Source organism: Lynx canadensis, chromosome B2 (assembly GCF_007474595.2).
Source record: "Lynx canadensis isolate LIC74 chromosome B2, mLynCan4.pri.v2, whole genome shotgun sequence".
In the NCBI taxonomy this organism is placed as follows: Eukaryota; Metazoa; Chordata; class Mammalia; order Carnivora; family Felidae; genus Lynx; species Lynx canadensis.
Window position 1 is genome coordinate 81,790,805 of NC_044307.1, and position 23,526 is coordinate 81,814,330.

Consider the following 23,526-nt stretch of genomic DNA (forward strand, 5'->3'; position numbering starts at 1 on the left):
ATGATTTTAGCCAAAAGTAAAATCTAAGTTAAGAAACCGTTATTGAAGGGGCGTCTGGGTGGCTCAGTCGGTTGAGCGTCTGACTTCGGCTCAGGTCATGATCTCACGGTCTGTGAGTTCGAGCCCTGCGTCGGGCTCTGTGCTGACAGCTCAGAGCCTGGAGCCTGCTTCATATTCTGTGTCTCTCTCTCTCTCTCTGCCCCTCCCCCACTCATGCTCTGTCTCTCTCTGTCTCAGAAATAAACATTAAAAAAAAAAAAAAAAAAAGAAATAGTTATTGAATGCCTATAGTGCACTCTGGATTATATAACACTGTTTTAATGTGCACAAATACAATGGGAATTATGTAATACTTTCAACGTTAGAAAGGTCTGAATTCAATCTTTAAAGTGAAAATAAATTGGGTACTCAAAAATAAAAACTAAACTAGAGAACCAGCTAATACTAGAAATTCTCATTTGAAAACAAAAATTTACTCCTCAGGAATGTCTTAAATATACTTAAAAAAGGTTGAAACAATATCTAAACTGAAAGAAAAATCTTTAGAAACATAAAAGCCTAATCAGAAGTTAAGTGGCTTTCCAGGAAGAGCAGTAAAATGATGACTCTCTCCTCAGTAACTTCCATTCTTCCAAGAAGAATGTAAAATGCTTTAGAAAGTAGTGTGAGAAAATGAAGGCTGTAAGAATAAATGATGTAAGTCTGTGGAAGCATTTGTTAGACCATGAAGTACAAGTTATTATTACATAACAAAATGTAGTCTACAAGCAGAGCAGTTTGCCACAGAGTAGACGTAAATGCTTATTTAAAAACTGCAATTCTTTTATACTGACTCACTGAATTTTTATTCTTAAAAAAGAAAGTTAGCCATGAAAGCTGGATCAACTATCCATTTCTGAAAAAGGAAATTATCATAGCCTCAATAGAAAACACACACCCACACATAAATAAATTCCCCTCTCTTTTCAAAATATGGGTCCTTCTTCTTTTAGCATGTGACCTTAAAGCAGGTTACTGTTCTCTGGAATTCAGTTTCCTAGTCATAAGTGTCAGGTACTGTGTTGGGTATTTTGATCATATTGTCTAATAGGATGTTATACAGGTAAAATTAAATAGAAATTATTATCCCTGTTTTATAGTTAAGGAAACTATAAAGCTTAAAGGGGTTAGTTAGGAAGCTCGCTTCACATCACATGGCTAATAAGTGGTATGTATACCTGATATACTGAACCTCCCTCTAACTCCAAAGGCCTTGTTTATGTTATCTTGTAAAATGACGTTGTTCTCAATGATTACCTTATGCAATAGAAAGACATTATTTAGGAATCCATTATTCTTCCAAAATATGCACAGAAAAAAATGTATTTGTTGAATGGTAATTATCTGACTACTTTAGCTTGCCACTATTTAAAAATAATTTTGGATTTTTTTTTCAACGTTTTTATTTATTTTTGGGACAGAGAGAGACAGAGCATGAACGGGGGAGGGGGCAGAGAGAGAGGGAGACACAGAATTGGAAACAGGCTCCAGGCTCCGAGCCATCAGCCCAGAGCCCGACGCGGGGCTCGAACTCACGGACCGCGAGATCGTGACCTGGCTGAAGTCGGACGCTTAACCGACTGCGCCACCCAGGCGCCCCAATTTTGGATTTTTAAAGTAAAGATAATTCACTGAAAGCCTGTAACATGGGTCACACATTGTTCTTTGTGGCATATGTAATGCAAAATATTTAATAAATTTTAAAAATGAGTAAGTGGTAATTGATAGTATTTTCTTTTTAATGTTTATTAATTTATTTTTGAGAGAGGGAGAGAATGGGGGAGGGGCAGAGAGAGAGAGAGAGAGGGAGACAGAGAATCCAGAAGGAGGCTCTGCACTCTCAGCGCAGAGCCCCAGGCAGGGCTTGAAACCCAGGAATCATGAGATCATGACCTGAGCATAAGTCGACACTTAGCCAATTGCTTAAATGACTAAGCCACCTAGGTGGCCCATGATAAGTATTACTTTCAACCAAAGTTTGAACACTTTCTAAAGTGTGTGCTTAAAACACAGTTTTTACTTTTCTACATTTTATGATTTTTAGAATCAATCTATTATGTATATTTGAAAAGAAGCAATATATTAAAAGCATATTACTACCTTTCCCTAAAATAACTTACTACAGAATAAAGAATGGATTGGGGTTTTCTAACAGCGATTTCTGTTATACTGCGGTCGTCACAGAAATCGTAAGTTTCTCTTCGGAATATGCTGCTTGAGACATCTTTTCACTGTAGTCTACATTACTAATGGTAAGAGTTATCCAAATTAGTCCAACTGAAGGCGTAATATTTAATATTACGACTACTGCTCTATCGAATCGGCGAAACTGAGAAGCATTCAGTACTGAGGCGGACACTTCATTAGACATGATGATATATTTGCCAAGTATTTATTGAGCACACACTACATACCAGACACTGAGCTAGAAGTCGAACATAATACAAACTTTGGCCCTTAAGAACACCAAGTCTTAGTGAACTTAAACTCCAGAACGGTCATGGTGTTTGGTGAATTTACTATTTACATATATAAGAACTGGTGCTCCACAACATCTCACCAGTTCATCTTGGTGTTTGAGATGACCGAATTCCGGTAACAGACCAAACTCAAGAGTGCCGAAATGAGGGAAAAAGAAAGCTTCCCAGAGCATTTGAACGCAGAGTCCCCTCTATACCTGGCCTCGGTGGGGACTCCCGGGTAGACTCCGCAGGGCCCCGAGAATCAGAGAGGCCGGGGAGGCACCTTAAGAGTCGGGACCAGGCAAAGGCGGAGACAGGCGCCTCCGTGCCGGGCCTCACTCACCTCTTCCACTTCGATCTCCTTGTAGTCAATCTCTTCAAAGTTGAGGACTTGGGAGGGGGCTTCGATCATCTCACCGGCCGAAGATGAGGAAGAGGAGGAAGCGGCGGAGGCTGTAGACATGATCCTTCGCGGAGCCCGGGGGGCCCGGGGAGGCTGCCACCCGGACACTCCGGGGGAGACCCGCGCCCACCCGCCTCCGGACCGACCTTCAGCCTGAAGCCACGGCGCTCCGTGGCGGGGACAGGGGCAGTGGCCACAGCCGAATCCCGGCTCCGGCTCCGCAGCGTTTTCCGCCGCCGGGCCCCGCCCACTGAACTTCCGGTTCCGGCCTGAAATCGGAAACAGAAGGAGAGCTGTGAGCTCAAGAAAGGGGAGGGAAGAATTTTGTGATTGAGACCGGGAAAGGAAGGACAGGTTGGGGGTGGGGGAAAGTGAGGCTAGCTTGGAGCTGTAGAACAAATTTCGCGAGATCTTTATTAAGGGACCTCAACATCGGGTGATACCGCGAGAGCTGATATGCTGACGTAATTAAAATGCGCAAACGGAAGTGGCGCGGAGCTTGACGGAGTATCAGTGCGGTTGGTCGGTCAGAGACTTGCGGGAAAGTTAAAAACTAATGTTTCAAGTCTGCTTCGTAAACTGTTGTGACCCTGCTCCCTTTTCTCTCAGAGACCTTCAGACGGGTGAAGTAGAGTTGGACTCAGTTTTTGTGACGAAGCTTACTTTTCATTTTCACCTCTAAGCTAAACTGAATGATTTCTTTAAGAAGCCGTGGAAATTGTGTTTCCCTCAATGCGGTATATGGAAGGAAGGAGTTGCTACTGTTGATTTCAGCCAGTCCCTGACGCTATGAGAGATTCTAAGGGAAATAATACTGAGCGAGCCAGCGCATGTAACCTGAATAACACTATGTAGACTGAGTGCTCAGGAACAGAAGTTAATATTAGGTAAGGTAGATATTTATAACTTGGCATAATTTGTATTCATGTGAAGTTATGAATTGTGTTAATTGTATGCATCGAGTGCGGAGCACTTAGATCCTTTACATTTATAATGTAATAATTAATAATACCCTTGCAAATTAAATATTTTGGCTGCCATTTTAAGGTCATGAGAAAACAGGCTCAGAGATAGGAAAAAAATTATGCATTTCAAAAGCTAGTAGAACCTAAAGCAATGTAGCTTCAAGGTGGATAGTGTTGCCTGTGTTGTACTATCAACACAATTTTTAGTTTTAAACTAGCTTTTAATTAAGCTTTATTTAGTCGGTTTGACCTGAAGCCTAACTAGAAAAATTGGGAGTTAGAAATGAAGGCTTACCGACCAAGGGTGAAAACCCTGTAAATGTCAAATTCTAGGACTCTTGTAAGAGACAGAAAAGGAACAGAAAGTGAGGGGAATGGTGATCAGAATATCACTGGAGGAGAGCTTTCCAATTAAAGACCAGCCAACCCAATAAATGCTGTACAAAAGTAAGGTAAACACATTTGGGATTGCACAAAGGTCTTTGGATTTGGCAATTAAGTTATAAACTGAAAAACATCTCTTTTTTTTTTTTGTAATTCTAGTAATAATGATAGTTTGATGAATGGATATAAAAGAATGAAAGAAACATTTCTCACTATACACTCTGGATGATACAGTATCTTGATGACACGTCAGTGACTACTGCCGATCTCTCCCGATGCTCAAATACTTCCTGAATTTCCAGCCTGTTGGACATCTTTATTTAGGTGCAACATAAACACCTAAACTTCAAGATTCCTAAAGTCAATGCAAAAGTTACCCACCACAGATATCTTTTTCCATGTGCGTTTTCTGTCTCTCTAAAGGATACTATCATCTACTCCCTTGTCCAAGTGAGAAATCAGAGCTTTATTTGTACATTTAAAATGATGCTTAGTGCACTAATAACTAAATAGAAGCAGATTAAGTCAATGAGATAACCATTTTCACCTGTCATTTCTCTACTTGATTTCCCAAACCAGGATGGTCATCTCTTAACCTCATGCTATTTACTCTGTAGGTCATTTCTGATTTCTCTTTAACACCTTGATCTTAATTCAGTGGATGCTACCAAGTGGAAATTCAAGGAACATTTGTTATATGCTCTGGATGAATGAAGAGCTTTTTGCCAGTTCTCTCTTTGCCTGGAGTGTAAGGTCTGTTTTCTGTACCTTCAGTTTAGAACTAGAATCCTGCTGATGGACTAATCATTACAGCCATGGTGCTATTCTCCTGCTTGATTCCCCCTGCCCTGCTCTGCCCCAGCTCAACATTTTGTTAGAAAAATATCAAACATACAGAAAAGAAAGAATTTTACAGTGAATACCTATATACTTACCAAGATTCTAATGTTAACATTTTGCCACACTTGAGCAAGTGTGTATTTGTCCATCTATTCATCCACCCATACACACATACTTCTATCATTTTTTTGTTGGATACATTTCTAGGTGGATTTCCTACAATGATTTTGAAATCTCAATTATTTCTGCTTCTATATTTTATCCACTGATTTGGACTTACGATACTGATACTAAAGTCAGTTCTCCCATTTGCTTGCAGACTGCTTTTTGTTTTGGGGTGGGGTGTGGTGGGGAGATCTGCCTGGCACCTTTTCACTAGCTTCTGATGAAGTCCCAGCGCTGTTCATGTCTGGATCTAGTCATCCCCAAGGTCCAGTCCTTCTCTCCTTCCCTCTCCTCCCCTCCCCTCCCCTCCCCTCCCCTCCCCTCCCCTCTCCTCTTCTCCCCTCTCCTCCCTTCCCCGCCCCTCTCCTCTCCTCTCATTATGTGAGGTGGTAAATTCCCATTTTTCATTTGAGTCAAGTTCTATTTTTGTTACTCACGACCAAAGATTCCTAAGTAATACAGTTTGAACCCAGAGAAATGAGGAAGGGGTGTGCTGAACCCATCTTAATTCATGTCAATTTTTACTTTGCATTCCCTTTAACTTCCTTAATTTTCATGAATTGAGAATGGAAGGTTGGGCCTCATAATTTCATGTCAACTTCAGTTACCAGGTCTATTGTGTCTACACAGATTTCCAGAGATACATACAAGGTGGTCTCCTTGAAGTCCCTCCAGTCTGAGCACTCTCCCCCAACCACCCTCATGTAAACGTCCCAATAACTATTCTTTAACCTTCACCCCTGTCTTCAATTTTGTCTTCTGCACTATCCATGGATGAGGACCAAGAGTTTTGAAATCCATTTCCCACTATCTCTTTGCATGTTTTTTTTTTCTTTTTTTTAATGTGTGTTTATTTTGAGAGAGAGAGAGAGAGAGAGAGAGAGAGAGAGAGAGAGAGAGCAAGGGCCGGGGAGGGGCAGAGAGAGGAGAGAATCCCAAACAGGCTCCATATTCAGCACAGAGCCTGATGTGGAGCTCAGTCTCACAACTGTGAGATCATGACCTGAGCCAAAATCAAGAGTCATATGCTCAACCAACTGAGCCACCCAGGCACCTCTTTTTGCATGGGGTTCTCATCTTACTTGGCTCCCTTTGGTTATGAGGATATCTGGCACCTATATTCATGAAGGCTTAACAGAGACAGACTAAAATAGTCCCACTTTAATGTTCTGTTGCATTGGCCATGTAATTAGATAAAGAGTTCCATATTTTGTCAGTTAATATGACATTTGTTATGACTTACAGGAAACAATACAAAGTAGCTTCAACAGTAAAGGGAATATATTTGCTTAGTTAAATGGAAAGTCAAGAGCTAGAACAGGTTTTAGGTGTCATAAACTTTGACTCAAAAACTTAATGATAGCATCAATAATTTAGTTTCCATTATTGTCTTCTTCTGCCTTTGGTGGTATCTGCCATTGCTCTAGAATAGTGATTCTCAACCTTTTCGTTATATTGCTCCCTTAAGGAGCCTTTTAAGATTTTTTTCTCAATGCCCCCCCTAAGTCTTAATACCACAGGTATTGTGCATATCTGTTTATATACTGTATGTCTATTTTATGCTTTATACATAGAAAGTATGATTTTTTTTCCTCTCCCCAATTTTCATCCCCTCAGAGGAGATATCACCCCCATTGAGAATATAGGCTCTAGCAGTTTCATTTTTCATGTGACATACATACTCCAGTACAATGGCAGAGAGTGTGTCTTTTGGGAGCTATTTCAGATGAGCAGGGAACTTTCTTTTACTAAAAGCCCTTGGCAGCTGTACCCTTGAATGAGCAATAGGGCATAGGAAGTTTGAGGTTGCAAATATCTTGTATAACTTATATTGAAGACTCGTGGGATCATAGGCTTTGAGAAGTAGGAGCTCCCAAGCAGAAGAAAAATCTGGACTCCCACAAGGAGCAAAGCAGGGAATGGTTGTTTGCTTTGCAACCAACAATTGTTCATTATTCATCTGTCTATTCAGGTTGAGCTGTATACCTAGAAAGTGCTATATTTACTGCCTATCCTAGAACCAAACTAGCCCAACCTGATCAAACGTTATTCTTTCCAGGAAGTTCGGAAATAGTTTTCTGGTGTACTGTATTCAAAACTGCAGTACACAGAGGATAGCCAACTCCTTAGCAGTTCAGTGACACTGCTGGAGAGCAGCTCCCCAAATTCATGCATTTCTCAAATATCTGAGTTTACTCCATATTTTCTGCTCCCCACATCTTCATCCTAAGTCTTTTGCAGGCAATGGAGCTGCTGTTCTAGGCGTTCATAATGTGGATGATGAAGATAGGCCTTTGAGAGGGGAGTAGAGGCAGGTGCAGCTCCAGAGCATTCTCTGACATTACATATAACTGACATTTCTGTTTGCAGATAACTCATGTTTTATTTTTTACTCCCTCAGCTGAGCTAGCTGCAAGGCAGCTGCTTTGATGGTGCCTGTGTGTCCTGCAGATAAAATCTCCATTGTTTTTGAAATATTTGATGTGAAAACGTTCAACTGGTTTCAAAATTCATTCATATTATCACGAGAAATTTGAACATCACATTTGCATTTAAAAGGGAAGAGCTGTTAGAGTCTTAAATATTTCAACTGTTGCAAATTTTAAAATGGTTCTGAAAGTATTTAAACACTTTTTTCATTTCTTTTTGTGAGCGAAGTTTCTCTTTGATCATGACTATCAAGAGTTTAAAGAGAACATCCTTAAAGGCCTTGATCAGGAAGTGATAGTAGGCATTTTAAGCAGAAAATCTTATATTAAAAAAATTATGTTTATGAAGGAAAGCTTACTGAAAATTCCTATTAAACTTTTGAAAAATATACTTGATATTTATTTTTATTATTATTTTTTGTTTATTTATTTTTGAGAGAGACAGAGACAGGATGTGAGTGAGTTAGGGGCAGAGAGAGAGGGAGACACAGAATCTGAAGCAGGCTCCAGGCTCTGAGCTGTCAGCACAGAGCCCAACGCGGGGCTTGAACTCATGAGCTGTGAGATCATGACCTGAGCAGAAGTCGGACGCTTCACTGACTGAGCCACCCAGGCGCCCCTAAACTTGATATTTATATAAGTTCAGTGTTTAACATGGTCTCTATTTTGTGTTTATTTTTCAAAATTACATACTATGAGAAAAGCAATTGTGTATTTTTTATTAAGGCCCAAATAGATACCTCCAGATCCTTGACAGTTCATTTCAGAGTATCTTACCATGTTATTCTCTCCCTGTCCCATGACATGAAAAAGTTTAAGAAGCATAAGGTTAGGGGCTGTTGCAGTAGTCAAGGAAAGAATTAATAGTGGTTTGAACAATATAGATAGTGGCCTTAGGGGTCATAGATAAATGGATAGATTTGAGAGATACTGGGGAAATGGAACTGGTAGAATTAGTGATTGGATGTGGAGAAAGGAAGTAAAGAAAAGGGCAATGTGAAGAATTCCCAAATTTCTCACTTGTGCAACTTGGATAGGAAGGGTGCTATTTACAGAAGCAGAGAAAGATTGGAACAAGGTTGGGGGAGAAAAAAATAAAGAAATAAGTTTAGACATGTTGAGTAGAGGGACTTGAGAGACTTCCAGGTGTAATTATCAAACAGTCTTAGGGAAAAACACGGCATTAGGGAAACAGATACAGGCCTGCTGACAATAAGTCCTGGAAATGAATTAGGTCACGTAGGGAAGATGTGCAAAGTAATAAAGGATAGGACTTAAAACAGAGCCTTAAGAAATAAAATATTTAAAGCATGAGTGGAGGCAGAAGAATTGTTAAAGAAATTTGTGGAAAACTAAAAATGTTGATGTGGAAACCAAGGTAAAAGGCTGTTTCAGTGTTGAATACTTCCAAGAAGTTAAACATAAGGTATACACATGTGGGTGGGTAAGGTTCCTTACAGTATAGACTTGAGCCTGAGGAGAGGAGGAGGCTAGGTCAGGAGCTGAAGGCAGACTGCTCACTCATATCACTACATTCTGGTGAAGGTAATATTGTCAAAGGAAGAGGTTGGAATATATTTCCTTTACGAGCTTGTTATCTCGAGTTAGAACTTATAAATATAAGGCCTGTCGTATGTGAGCCTTCATTTGTATTCTTGCCCTGGACTCCATAAATGGTAGGGGAAGGTCTATTTTTTTATGTTAGATTTCTATTCCTATATACTAGTGGTCTACAGGTAAGCTGTTCTCAACTTGGATTTGCATTTCCCCGTTTTCCCACGGATGTGTCAGCTCAGTCACCACCCTAGAAGTAACGATGTTAGCCTTCCTTCAGCAACTTTCCCCTTCACTTTCTATCCATTACTCAATTTTATTTTTTTTCTAACCCTTTACCTATCTGACATTATTTTATTTAATTATTTGCTGTCTTGTTTATTTTCTGTCCTCCCACCCCTCCCCACTCCTGCCTTTGGTTGTTAGTTCCACTGGGACAGGGATTATAAGTGATTGTGCTCAGCAGTTTGTCGGGATTTACAACAGTACCTGAGCTGTACCAGGCACTTAGTAATTTTCTAAAATGTAAATGAGTATCTTTATCACTAAGTAAATACTGTTTAATTTATTTCAGGTATAAGGAATGGGTTAACCAAGTATTTTTTATAATCATTGAGATAAGATTTAATAAATTGCATATCAAGTGTTTATCATACAGATTTCTTAAGTATTTGAGAGTTTTGAAATGCTTTGTTCTCCTGGTCAATTTAAATCTTTCTCTAACCTTAAAATTACTGATTTTTAACATATTTCTCTTTCTAGAATTTGCAAGGATAAACTTTAGTTCCTCTTTCCAAACACACATTATTATTTAATGCACTTAAATTGCTTATTGAAATTTATTAATAAGGTGTTATTGTGGTGCTAATAATTGCTTTCAGAAATAATTGGTATTTTAACTAAAATAGATGTAAAATTAGGGATGCCTGGCTGGCTCAGTCAGTAGAGCATGTGACTCTTGATCTCAGGGTCCTGAGTTCAAGCCCATGTTGGGCCCTAAGTAGGGCTTACTTTAAAAAAGTAAAATAAAAGAGATGTAAAATCAGACAGAATAGGCGGATTTTTATTTTCTAAGCTTCTGAGGCAAGCTTAAAACTCATGATATACTTCATCCGTTTTTAAAAGCAAAAACTTAATCAGATAAGAACATACTTCAGAAATAAAAATAATCTTCATAGAAATAATGTTGTTCACTACAAAAGTGCATTCATTAAATGTTTTATTTCACAGACTAATATGTCAAATCAGTGTTCTTAGATGGTCTTTCTCAGAAGAAATTCCAGAAGCAATTTGGCTTCATTTACGGGAATAAATAAGAGTGTTTTATTTCACACAGCCTCAGGGAATCACAAATTAAAACTTTCCACTAAAATGGATGCCATCTACTATTCATTATTTTAACAAACAAACCACTCCACTCTGCTGAAGTTGCAATCAGGGTAAGGGACACATAGTGCTGGAAACCTGCAAGGCTGAGAGGGCCTACTTTGCATTCTTATTCGCAAGCAGCCCATTTCACGTCTTTCTCTGAGTTCCCCAGCACCCCACAGAGCTACTCTCAGTGGTGCAAAGCTCCATTAAGTAAATAGAGGCTCTGTATTTAGAAGCCATCTCTGGGAGTTCAAAGTATTGAGAGGGAAATTGGTACTATCAAGATTAAGGTATTAATGAAAAGTTCTGTTAAATTTCTGTTGGGATGCTAATTAATCTTCTAAAAATTGTCAATCAATTCAATTGTGTAATGCACTTAAACTTTAACACATGGTACAGGAAAACAAAAAACAAAAAACAAAAAAACCCAGGATTTTTCAGTTATGCCCAGAGGCTTTCTGAAAGTTAAGGGAAATAGTCTAAACAAAAATCACCTCCAAATGGTGTTTTAGTTTGATCTTCAATATTCACTTGTTTTATCACATTTGATAAGTTTGGGAAATCAATATTTAAAGCTCAGATATTTGAAGAAATATTGGAAGTATTAGAAGAATTCAGGAAATGGAATTATGACAATTATTCTTTAAGTGGAATCTCCTACTTGTAGTGCAGAAGACAATTTTAGCCTGGATTATTAAACTCATGCTGATAGCTTTAGCTTGAAATGTTAAACAGTAGCATAATTGTTTAATATTTGAAGCCTGCCTACCTACACTGTCAGTATTGAACTAAATAAGTAACACTGTAAGTTATAGTATATTCCTATTAATATTAAAACATTTTGTTTGTGTCTTATGAATCATATCAAAGTTGTTAAATATTAAAATGTCAATCCAGATCTTAATGTATATGAAACTGTATGTAAAAGTGTATATAGCACAGTGCTTAGAGAATATGTGGTGTTCAGAAATGTTAATGTGACTGTAATACTAGATAGAGGAGCAAAAGTAGATGACATGATGTGACAACAAAAGTTAGCCACAGCCTAAAGATCTGTCAGTGAATGTCACTCCTGGAGAATCTGATTGGGTAGGTCTAAAATGTGGCTGAGGCAGCCTTAGTTTCTATTTCACAGACTTGTCAGAGTGAGAACTGTTAAGGTCACACGTAAGACAGCAGCATGCATTTTAACAAATAATTTTCATAATTCATTTTGAAGAACTAAAAATTGTAACATTTTAATCTTGGGCCTATTTTTCTATTTAAGAGAAGAAAGTTGATGTTAGTGATTCTGTTCTGATTTGTAATACATTTGGTTTGGACACAGTTAAAGACTGTTTCTAGTAGTGTCTATGGAACAATTCACCTTGATTACAGCACATTGATCTTTGCTGTAATCTTTGGTTTTATACATTCAGTAACTCACTTTTATTGGTTCACTCATAGGATGATTATGCTTTAGATTCCTGCTTGTCAAAACCATTAGTGACCATATGAATTAAAAAGCCAATACTATATACTAGTTCTTTGCAGTGAAGGGCTGGAGAAAGGGAGCCTAGTTAAAGCAGGAGATCATTATACTAGAGTAGATTAACAAAAGGAGGCTTTAAAGGGGTGGCGTATCAATGCAGGTTTGATGAACTCACTTTTGTCCTATAAAATCATTTTATCAACATTCTCTGAACACTTTTGAAAAGACAATAACTAGCTTTGTAACCATAGGAAGACATCTTATTGTAGTGGACCAGTTGAGGTTCTTTGTAAAATCACCAAAATCTATTTACCTGAAAGCTTAGAGCCAGATTAGTAGTCCTATCTTATGTTGAGCTATTGAATTAGATTCCACTACTAGTTCTAGCTGCTAGACAATCAGGTTCTGGGCTTTTGCCTATTAAGCTATCAGATGATCAAATTGCTTCTGGGTATATTGGAGTCCCTTAAGAAAAATGATTAATTATAGCCTTATTTGTTTGCAGGATGTTTTTTGAATAGGGCCTTCTCCAGAAAAGTATGGAACCTTTTCTATTTATTTGTTTGATGAGATAATTATACATTAGGATTGTATCATCATGATTTTCCTAATAGTACTTTCTTTCTTATCATTTACTATGAATTTAGGGCCAATTATGCTTAAAACTTGGGGATGGATGGTGTGGTAAGATTCTTTGTTTTCAGGGAGAAGAAATTAAAGTTGGAATTTAGGCAGAGTAAAATATTTTAAGGAGCACAAGGTCAGTCATTAAGAATGAATCTTCAAGGATGTTTAGGAATGTAAATGTTTATGTTTAGGAATGTCGTACTGTAACGAGTGCATCAAATGTAATATTGTTATACTGATGGCGATTAGGTAGAAGTTGGTAATTTGGGGAGGATGAAGAATATTATCATTCAGTTTATATTAGGGTTTTAAATCTCTAAATTTTTTAACTTTCCTGGTAAATAGGAAATGGCAATGTCCTTGAGAAATAGCAATGTCTTAAGGTGAGTATGTCATTATTCTCATCCAAACTGGATTCACAGCCTAAAGGGAAATTTCATTCTGATATCAAAAGAAGCAATTCTTGATCAATCTAAACGAGAGTAAGTTTTACACCTCCCCATATCCAGACAATTCAAAAGCTTATAAATATAAGGTATCTTCCTTAAAAGAAAAACAGTAGCATATATGAATTGACATATGGTGTTTATTAAACTTATAAAAATGGAGTTGTCTTTGGTTTCAATTTCATATAATATTGCTTACCTTAACTTTCTTGCCCAGAATTGATTTCTTTTTCTTTTTCTTTTTCAGTCTTGCGTACAATTTTATTTTCTCCCTTCAACCATAATAATATGATATCCAAATTTTGTCTTAACTGGAGGGTCTGTAAACACAGGCTTATCCAGCCCACTTATGGGCAAGGCAAATGCTGCTTCCTGAAATGGTCCCACCATGGTACCTCTGGTCATCCAACCCAAGTCACCCCCTTGCCTGGCTTTATCTTCACTATACTGTATGGCCACTTCATTGAATCTCATTCCAGACTTCAACTTTTCCATGGCTTCCATGATTTTCCCATGTTTTTCACACAGAATGTGTCTGACCTTTAGTGCATTGCCACTACCTTTGGGATCCTGAGCCTTCTTGTCAGAACTGTCGCTCCCAAAGGCTGCTCTCCCTTTCCCCCCTTTCCCGGAATGGCTTTTTCCCTTGGGCGGCATCTTCGAATCTTGGGGCTGTACTCGATTTCTGCTTTTTCTAAAGGACTCATTATCAACTTTAATAAACCTCAGATTGATCCCCTTTGGAAAACAAAGAATACCTTACTCCCTGTGTCTCTAGCTTAATTTACAAAAAACAAAACAAAACAAAAAACCAAACATATATCAGAATTGATAATTCACCTCTAATTGAAGAATATTGAACTGACATATACAATATTTCTGGGGGCGCCTGGGTGCCTCAGTCCGTTAAGTGTCCCACTCTTGGTTTTGGCTCAGGTCATGATCTCAGGTTTAGGAATTTGAGCCCCAAATTGTGCTTGGTGCTGATGGCGTGGAGCCTGCTTGGGATTTTCTGTCTCCCTCTCTCTCTGCCTCTCTCTCTTATTCTCAAAAATAAATAAGTAAACTTAAAAAGTTTTTTGAAAGCAAAATTTAGCTGTAGGACTGTATGTAATAAGATGTGAAATCTGGGTTAAAAATTTAGTCTTGAAGTGCCATTAGATTTTGAGAAAGAATGTAGGAGATTTAGGATATGCAGAGAATAAGAAGTTAAATGACTACACTTCTTTCGAGATGCTTTTTTATTTTAGATTTTTAGTTGACTTTATAATTGTGTTTATATTAGGAGAAATTGTTAGTGTTTAATCTATCATCTTTATTTTTGGCATTCTATGGCTAAATGGAGTATATAACTATTTGTTAGAAAAAAAGTCCTATGTGAGAACCATCCCCTCATAGCTAGGTTGTCAAGAGTGAACTTTCAAAAATAAAATACAGAGCTCAGTGCAAGTGGGCTGCTTTGGCTATGTGTGCTGTTCTGGTGTATCTGTTCCTGGATAGCTCGGTCTTAAATTCATTTATCCACTCTTCCATCAAGCAGCAGTGATTTACTGAGTGTGGACAGTAGTAGGCTGTTTAGCATGGTGCTATGAAGTTACAGTTTTATTTTATTATCGTCTCTTTTCACTCTAGAGGCTTTTCCGTTCACATACCAATTGCCATTTCTTGCCTTTTGTAGCAGACACTATGAGTGCCACACTCATATCCTTTCAGATTCTCTTAGTATTTCCAGGCATGCCCGCTTGATTTTTAAGGGCCAGCAAATACATCTTTGTTGGGGGCTAACTTTGGGCTACCAAAACTCAGTTTGTCTACATGTTTGTGCAGGCTGAAAGTATGTGAGAAGTAGTATTCCTTAGGCGATGGCCCTTAACCCAGTGACTTATGGTTATAGAGGTATAAATACCAGGCTCCTCACCCCTTTACTGGAATAATTACAGAGCTTCCCTGTGGTGTCCATTGTGGTAGTTGGCTTAAATAATGCACCCTGTAATAGCTGCCTTTACTTTTCTGTATTTTCATTTCCCTGTCAAGGTCACTATTTCAAGTAAACAATGTGTATTCAGTCCTTGTCTCAGAATATGCCTTTAGGGGAAACCTAACATAGAACTTGGTATTCTGTAAACAATACAGATAGAATCTTGGTTGTAGCCATAAAAGTCTACGAGATACAAATAGTAGGTATGATTTTTGTTACTTTCTCAGACCTGAAAACTTATATACCCCAACATATGACTGGCAGAATCTTACTGGGTATAGTTAATTGTAATTTCACATTCACGTAAATTCTGTATTGGGTTCACCAAATGAGGGGTGTCTGGGTGGCTCAGTTGATTAAGCATCAAACTCTTGATCTCAGCTCAGGTCTTGATCTCAGGGTGGTGAGTTCAAGCTCTATGTTGGGATTCTACACTGGGCATGAAGCCTATTTGAAAAAAAAGACAAAGAGTGAATGGATTCACCAAATGATATGCCAAATTGTTCTCTTTTAATTAATGAAATTAACTGGGCAGAGTGGTTACATATTCTGTTTTTTAATTGAACAAAACACATTGAATGTCCACTGTATGCCAGGTACTATTCTAGGCTTTGGTGATATAGCAATTAATAAGACTATTGATTACTTAGTCTTAACTCTTTCTTAGTCACCCTTTTATAGAAGCTTAAAGTTGAGCTTATTTTGTTGTTTTCAGCTATATTGACATACTATTCTTGCAAATCTTAATAGTCGTTAATAGTATATTATTGGTTTTACTCAATGTGTTTAATACTTTTCCCTGTTACTAGCATTGCAAGACTCAAAAGTTGTATTATATTTCCTCTGTCGTGCTTTTCCATCTTGATTGCAGCTCACTGATTTTGCATATCTGGTAGTTGTAGTTCTCCTTCATCAGTTCTTTTTTTTTTTTTTTTTTTTTTCCTCTTCAGTTTCAGTCATTCTCTTTAAAGAATGACTTCATTATTGTAGAATTTGTTTCAAGGTCTACTTTATTATTCCAATAATGTTTCACAGCAATTAGCATTTTTCAATGTTCTCATATTTGGTCCAGCCAGATTTACTCTTAAGATTTTTGAAGCTTTTGATTAAGTATAAAGATTCTCAAAACTGAGTACATTTTTGATTAAGTAAATAAGTGGTCCAAAACACAAGTAATTCTTAATACTATGCAGATAGCATATAGCAGTTTGAGATAAGTGCCACATTTAGCTTTTCACATTGTAACAATATTCAGCTTAATTTTAAAATATTAATTTAAAAATTCCTTAGAAATGCATAAAATTTTTATAAATGGTTATTGCTTTCCTGTCACATGTCCGGATAAACATAAATTGAAAGCTGTGGGTTTTTTTTCCAAGTGCATGCATTGATTGGAGTGTTCACTTGAAATTTGCACCCAGCTGAACCTTGAGAAAATAGCAGGAAGTTTATATACATAGAGTCTGTTATTTAAAGGTTTTTACTCATATCATATGTGTGTTCCTTTGAAAAAACCAATTGTTTATTAGTCATTCTTTGCCTTCCGTATTTTTTCGCATAGAAATGATTCTTAACACTATGTAGTTGGCTTTTTACTTGTCTACCCAACATTCGCTTCCCTTTGTTTTGGCATTAGCATCTTGGTTTTCCCTTAGAGAATGACCCCTCTCTGTACGTGGGTTTCAGGTGAGGCTGACTGCTCTCCCCTGCTTCAGTGGTGGGAAAACCATCTAGTTGTGGCCACAAAGTGTAGTACCTTCCTTTGGTCACAGTGATTGGTTCAGGAGTAGATATGTAAACCAAATCAGGCCAATCAGAGCCAATTGAGTGACTAAAACTATGGGAAAGAGGCATTCTCTTTTTACTAGGGTTGCTAGACTGGTAGTCTGTATACCCAGAGCTACTACCAGCTGACCTTATGACCATTTGGGAAGACCTTATTTGAGAATAAAGCCTGTAAGGGGAATTGGAGCATGGATGGGAAGAGACAGGATCCTAATGACAATGCCTGAACATCTTGGCTGGAGATCTACCTCTGAACTCTTACTTACATGAACCATTAACTTTCAGCTTTCTACCAATACTCTCCTACCACTCCTTCACAATTTGCATTTTTTCTTACTTGCAACTGTAGGTTTCCTAATACTTACTATATACACTATATGAAACCATTGTTCTCCCTCCCCAACAAGACTGTTGTGACCAAAACACCAAATAGATAGACTTCTATTTTAAAAAGCTTTTGGCTCTTGGGATATATGCTTGAGGGTTAAACTTTCTTTTTGGTGAAGCTTTCTTTTCTATGATGCTGAAACCATAGTTAGATGCTTAGAGGAGAGCAGAGCCATTGAGACTGAGTATGAGCTAAATCTGCAGTCGTAAAGAAGGCCTATTGTCCTTAGAGACAATACTGCTTACTCAAAAATGTATACCAAGTTCCTGCTATTTTAGGCATGGGAATAGAGCAGCGAGCAATAGAGATAAAAATCTGAACTCTTGGAGCTGACATTCTTGTGTTGTTCCAGAAGACTTGGTACCCAGAACTGGAGCCATTTCTGGGGCAGATGGCATTCAGGAAGACTTCACGCCTCTGCCTAAAATCCAGTGGTTTCCCACTGTACTTAAGTCCAGAGGCCTTAACACAGAGTAGTACTGCAAAGGTCTGGCCCATGTTCACTTGTCTAAAACCTTATCCAAGAACTTACACTCCCTTTTTCATGCTGCTACAGGCAAACAAGCTCTCTTCCCTTCTTTGAACATTCATCTCTCTCACAAATATTCACATCTTCTGCTCTCCATCTTGTCCATCTCTATCCCTGACACTTCACATGGTCACAGCTTAAATGACACTTCTTCAGAGAGACATTCTCTCCCCACCCAGTCTAAAGTGGACCTCCTTAATATTGGATCTCTTTTGTCATAATGAATTTAATATATATGTATATGTATTTCTATATATTTCTTTTTTAGTGTTTATTTACTACCTCTCCCACCAATGTAAGCTTTGTGAGGTCAGAGACTGTATTTGTTTTGTTCACCACTGGATTGCAATAGTGCCTAGCACATTGTAGGGACTTAAATATATTGTATAACTGTGTGGCTTGACCTCAGTCTCTTTAGATGTAGCTTCTACTGTCTTAACCCTTTTTTCAGCCTCATGCTTTCCAAGTCAAGGACCCTTTGTAGCCCTCTTCTTTAAGCTGCCTATCCTAGAGGTAATTCTGGTACAGCAGTCACCATCTATTTATGTTATAGGCTGGGCCACAGGCACCAACTGGGAGAGTGACCACAGAAACCTGATGAGATAACTTGAACCAAAACAGAAACTCTGCCCTTTCAACTAGAGCTTTTCAGAGCCGGAATCGAAAGGGGCAGGGTAATCCCAGAAACCCAATGGTGATTATGGGAGCACTGAATCCCAAACTGACTGTAGGCTAAAGAGACTCAGGCAACAATGTGGAAGCCAGTGAGGAGACTGGGAATATGGGCAAGTGTGTCAGCTTGTAAGCTTGTTTGTTTGGAGTGTAATGTTTGTGTGAGTTGGGAGTGGTATAGTGGACAGCTGTAACTTTTTGCATACTGACTGCCTGACACACACAGAATGTCTGGATAACCAGGCAAAGTAGACCCTCCAGGTGGGAGAATCAACATAACCTGAGGTGCTGGGGGGTCTGGGGGGAATTGGAGGCAGTGGAAATGAGATGAGCTGACATACTGCTCTTGCCTATTCCCATTCCATACTGGTTCTTTGTTGGTTTGGGATGAGGTATAAACAGATCCAGTCAGCCTACTCTGGTCCCTTTTAGACTTTAGACTTTCTTAGAGCCAAGATATTAATTTTTCTCCCTTATGTTTTATTATGAAAGTTTTCAAATGTTCAGCAAACTTGAAAATATTTTACTGTGAAATTCGAATATTTTCCGCCTAGATTCTAACAGTAACATTTTTATTTTGCTTGTTTTATTACAAGCATCTATTTAGCCCTTTATCCACCTACTAATACATCTTAATTTTTGATATATTCATTGGTGAAAGTAATCGTAGACATTGATATATTTTCCTTTAAGTGCTTCAGCATTCATATCATTAGCAAGAGTTCAATATTTTTTACAATTTTTTCTTTTGAGGTAAATTTTATTTAAAAAAATTTTTTTTTTCAATGTTTATTTATTTTTGGGACAGAGAGAGGCAGAGCATGAACGGGGGAGGGGCAGAGAGAGAGGGAGACACAGAATCGGAAACAGGTTCCAGGCTCTGAGCCATCAGCCCAGAGCCCGACGCGGGGCTCGAACTCATGGACCGCGAGATTGTGACCTGGCTGAAGTCGGACGCTTAACCGACTGCGCCACCCAGGCGCCCCTGAGGTAAATTTTATATATAAAAAATGCACAAATCTTTAGTATCCATTTGCTGGCTTTTGACAAGTGAATACCCTTATATAATTCAAACCCTATCAAGTTGTAAAACATTGTCATCATCCCTGTAAATTCCCTTATACCCTCTACCAGTCAATTCCTGCCCTGACCCTTGGAGGCCAGGGCTGGCTCTTCTGTTTTGTTTTTTTGTTTTGTTGTTTTTCCCTATCATATTTTGAAGACATCAGCTTATACTGGTTAGGGTCGTTAATGAACCCTTAAATAATCTTTCTATAGTATCTGTTCTTCTCATGATTCAAATAAAAACTCTACTTCTAAAATGAAAAATCAACCAAAACTTGAAAGAAAGAACTTGGAACAGTGTCTTCTTCATAATGGATTTCCCTGGTTAGGGCCTAGTGTTGTGTTATCTAACTCACATTTCCACAGGGTGCACCAGATACAGAATAAAAGTAGGATCAAGGGTCACAAGTTCACTTTAACAGAAACAAAACAAACAGTATTTCTGTGGTATTACCTCCTCTCTATTTTCCCCCCACTACCTAGGTCACTCCAAGGTCATTCTGGCCTCTTCTTACCAGTGCTTTGAAGAAGTCTCCATGCATGTTGTATATAATCTTGCTAAATTGACCAAAATCATAGCTCTGTGAACACTAGGTTTTTACCCTTACTTGGGTAAAACTGGTACTCCTAAAGTCTCTGCTAACCTAAAGATGTATTTCCCAGGAGCATGCTTGGCCTTTTTAAGAATAGACCTTCAGTGGCCAAATCCCACTTGTTTTCTAGATATGTATACTCAGACACGTCTGAATTTTCTGTGGGTTCATAGCTTAGCTTCATCCTTGGTGTCTGTTGCTATAATTACAGATGACATTTTTGAAAACTAAACCACTGATAAGGACCACACCTTTATTCTAGCTGTTACTCCAATACAGTGGAAAGAACTTTTTGTTTTATGTTGGATTTTAGCTTTCATACATTCCTTTTCATATATTAAAGTGAAGATTTTAATACATTAAACATTAACACATGCAGACTACCTTCTGTACCTTGAATTTGGACTCTTTTACACCATCTTCTCATCAATGATTTAGAAACAGTGCAGCCAAAAATTTAGCTTCACCTATCTTCTTGGCTGTAGCAGTGTTTGTTTAATTCTTTGATATCCTACTATATTTTATCCTTATTTGAAAAATGAATTCACAATAGAAAAATGAATGGGCTGGTTAAGAAACTAGGGCCTAAATATCTTAATACATTTAGGACAAAGACTAAAATCATTGAATGAGTTGAAAGGACTGACTTGTCAATCTCAGCCAAAGGTTTGTTAGATTTGAAGGGATTTGTATGTTGAGGTATATTTTTTAAAAAAGAAAGAACATATGTGGGACACTTTAGAAATACACCACCAAAGATTGAGTTTAAAAGGTAAGCATAGCATTTTTTAGCTCTTTAAGAAGAAAACCCAATGTTAAAATAGTTTATCATAATGTAATTTTCCTATTTATCAAAATTAATAATGACAACATACTATCTCATTATTTATCCAGTGTGGATTTATCCCAATACACTATAATCTCCCTAGGCTTTTTTTTTTTCTCCTTCTTTTAACTACTCTTTCATGAGAACCTAGAAAAATGACGAGCATTTACATGGGTTCAATAAATGTGTTGAAAGAATTAACAAATTTGTGTGAATATTCCTATAGAAAAGCTACAGGGCTATTAGATTGAAAGATATGCACATTTAAAATATTGATAGGTGCAGCCAAATTGCTCTCCAAGGGGCATAAATTCCGTTCTTGGGGTAGTAGGAAAATCTAAAAAGGATGTAGATTTATTATTCTCATGTGAAGAAATTAATATGCTTAAAAAAATCCTGTATTGTTGTTTAAAATGTTCAGGTAGAGAAGTATGTTGTATTGAGAAACTTTTAAAATTTTGAAGTTGTTGCTTATAGGTTGGTAGTGTGGTTATGCAGAGGTAACAAAAAACTGAAACTTGCATGTGTAGATGTTGGCCAGGTGTAGTGTAGGAAATGTATTTTAGATAGAGGGAAGAGCAAGTGCAAATACATGATATACAAACAAATATCCAAATATTCAACAATTGAGATGAGATTAAGTATATACATCCATAACTTGAATGATAATGTGGAGAAATTTATAAATGAGGTGGTTCTGTAGGTAGTGACACTAAAGGATACTTTTTAATTTAAGGAGAAACACAGGTGATTAGCAGTTGTTTTGAAACAAATACTGTGTGTGTTTGTGTGTGTACCCACACACGTTTGTATCTGTCCTCACAGAGATAAAGTATCTGGGAGGTTACAAACCAAATTGTTAACTATGTTATTCCTGGGGAAGTGAGTGGGTTGAGGTTGTGATAACAGAGATTTTTTATTTAATATACTTAGGTTTTAATTGAGTTTTTTAAACAGCCAAACTGTATACATTTTGTAGTGAACTGTTTTTTAAAGAAAAAGAATGTGTTATGTGGAAACCTGGTGGGCTGTTCCTAAAATACAGTTGTTAATAAATGTGCAGGAAGCATTAGGACATTTCTTGTAGCAATTCTTTACTAATCTTTCACAAAATAGGCTAGGTTAGATTTTTAAAGCCATGGAGTCTATTGTTTGAACTCAATCCTAGGCAGAATTCTTGTATGTGAAAATGATAAAATCAGAGTCAGTTGGTGGAACCTGAGAGTGAGGGGCCTCTGTCAGTGTTCCCCTCCCCTTATAATCTTTTGACAGACCCTAGGGCTTGCTGAACACAGTTTGAAATACACTGTTCTCTTCCCGGGATGCTTTTGATTTAGTCCTTCCTGAAGGTCAGAGGGATATACCAGCTCTGTGATTCTAAAGCACAGAGAATAAAGAATGCCTACAGGTAACCCCAGAATTCTCTCTTGCCTTGCAGAAAACACGTTTAGAGCAGGAGATATTCATGTCATGTAAGATAGTTCCAGATGTACAATAAGAGACCGTTTTTATTTTGCATTTCTTGGCTTTGGAGTCTTATAATCTTCTTAAAAATCCAAGCTTTATGATCTATGCCCTTTTTATATCCACAAAGTGATGAGAACAGTTGTTAAACTAATAAATATAGCTTCTATACATGTCTGACTTCTTTGCCAATGTTAAACGTAATGAAATAAACAACTTTAAAAAGGAAGATATTATTTTGTATTTGTCTAAGAATATTCCTCTTTCAGGTCCAAGCAACTGAACAAAGAAATTAAAAAGCATAATTAGTATTTAATAGTGAAATTTAAACCAACTTTTGAAAGAATTATTCTTCTTTTGGGATGCATACATAATTTTATATTTAGTGTTTCATGCCTAACATTTGATTTCTGGGCTTAGTATTAGAAGCAAAATTTCTTAATGCCATATATCATTATGCTAGTTTGTTAATAAAAGTTATTTTGATCTAAACATGCTAGTGTGTTTAAAATAATAGAGAAGCATATTGTCATAGTTTATTCACATAGACCCAAGTTTTTGTTCTGTGCTTTAAATGGTTTTATTTACTTTTATTTAAAATTTGTGCATGTACATATGACTATATAGTAGAGGAAAAGAAAACAGGCATAATATAGAAGATGAAAAAAATCTCTTTTCCCCACAAGGTGGTACTGTGGTTCTTTTACTCTTGCAAAAATCTAAGCACAGAATTGATATTTCTGTACTTGTCTTCCTTCCCCCAACATTTTACAGGTGATCTACAATTAGATTCTAATAAAAATGAGAAATAATTTCAAAGGAAATTTGATACTTTTAAGTTTGAGGTAAATGGCAAGCAACTAAAAATTCTCTAGCCTTCTAATAAGAGTTTCCCCTCCTAACTTTTTGCTGCTTTTTAAAAAGTTCATGTACAAATTTTGGTTATAGTTTATGGTATTTTATGTACACTCTTTATACTATATATACTATGATAGTGTAGTAGCAGTTTTTGCTATTATAAAAAGTATTAGCAGACATCTTTAAAATGGTTCAATTAATGAGCATAAATG

At 37.4% G+C, this 23,526-nt stretch overlaps 2 protein-coding genes across 7 annotated transcripts in view; both read right to left on the reverse strand.

The window, feature by feature from the left end:
• Nucleotides 1-3,178, reverse strand: part of MAP3K7 (mitogen-activated protein kinase kinase kinase 7) — an 86,439-nt gene extending 83,261 nt beyond the window's left edge. For 5 of the 6 annotated variants that reach the window (XR_003968902.1, XR_003968899.1, XR_003968901.1 and 2 more), the window contains exon 1: nt 2,845-3,178. Coding sequence is in view for 2 of the 6 variants with exons in the window: in XM_030315984.1 (XP_030171844.1) it covers nt 2,845-2,964 (120 nt within the window). In the remaining 4 variants the exon portion in view is untranslated. The remainder of the gene's footprint in view (nt 1-2,844) is intronic. The other variant, XM_030315985.1, reaches the window with a different exon arrangement.
• A 10,222-nt stretch (nt 3,179-13,400) lies between these two features.
• Nucleotides 13,401-13,831, reverse strand: LOC115513367 (peptidyl-prolyl cis-trans isomerase NIMA-interacting 4-like). Its single transcript, XM_032593315.1, has one exon. It carries the CDS (start codon nt 13,811-13,813, stop codon nt 13,418-13,420), a length of 396 nt encoding a protein of 131 aa, XP_032449206.1. The 5' UTR covers nt 13,814-13,831; the 3' UTR covers nt 13,401-13,417.
• Between the last annotated feature and the right edge of the window lie 9,695 nt (nt 13,832-23,526).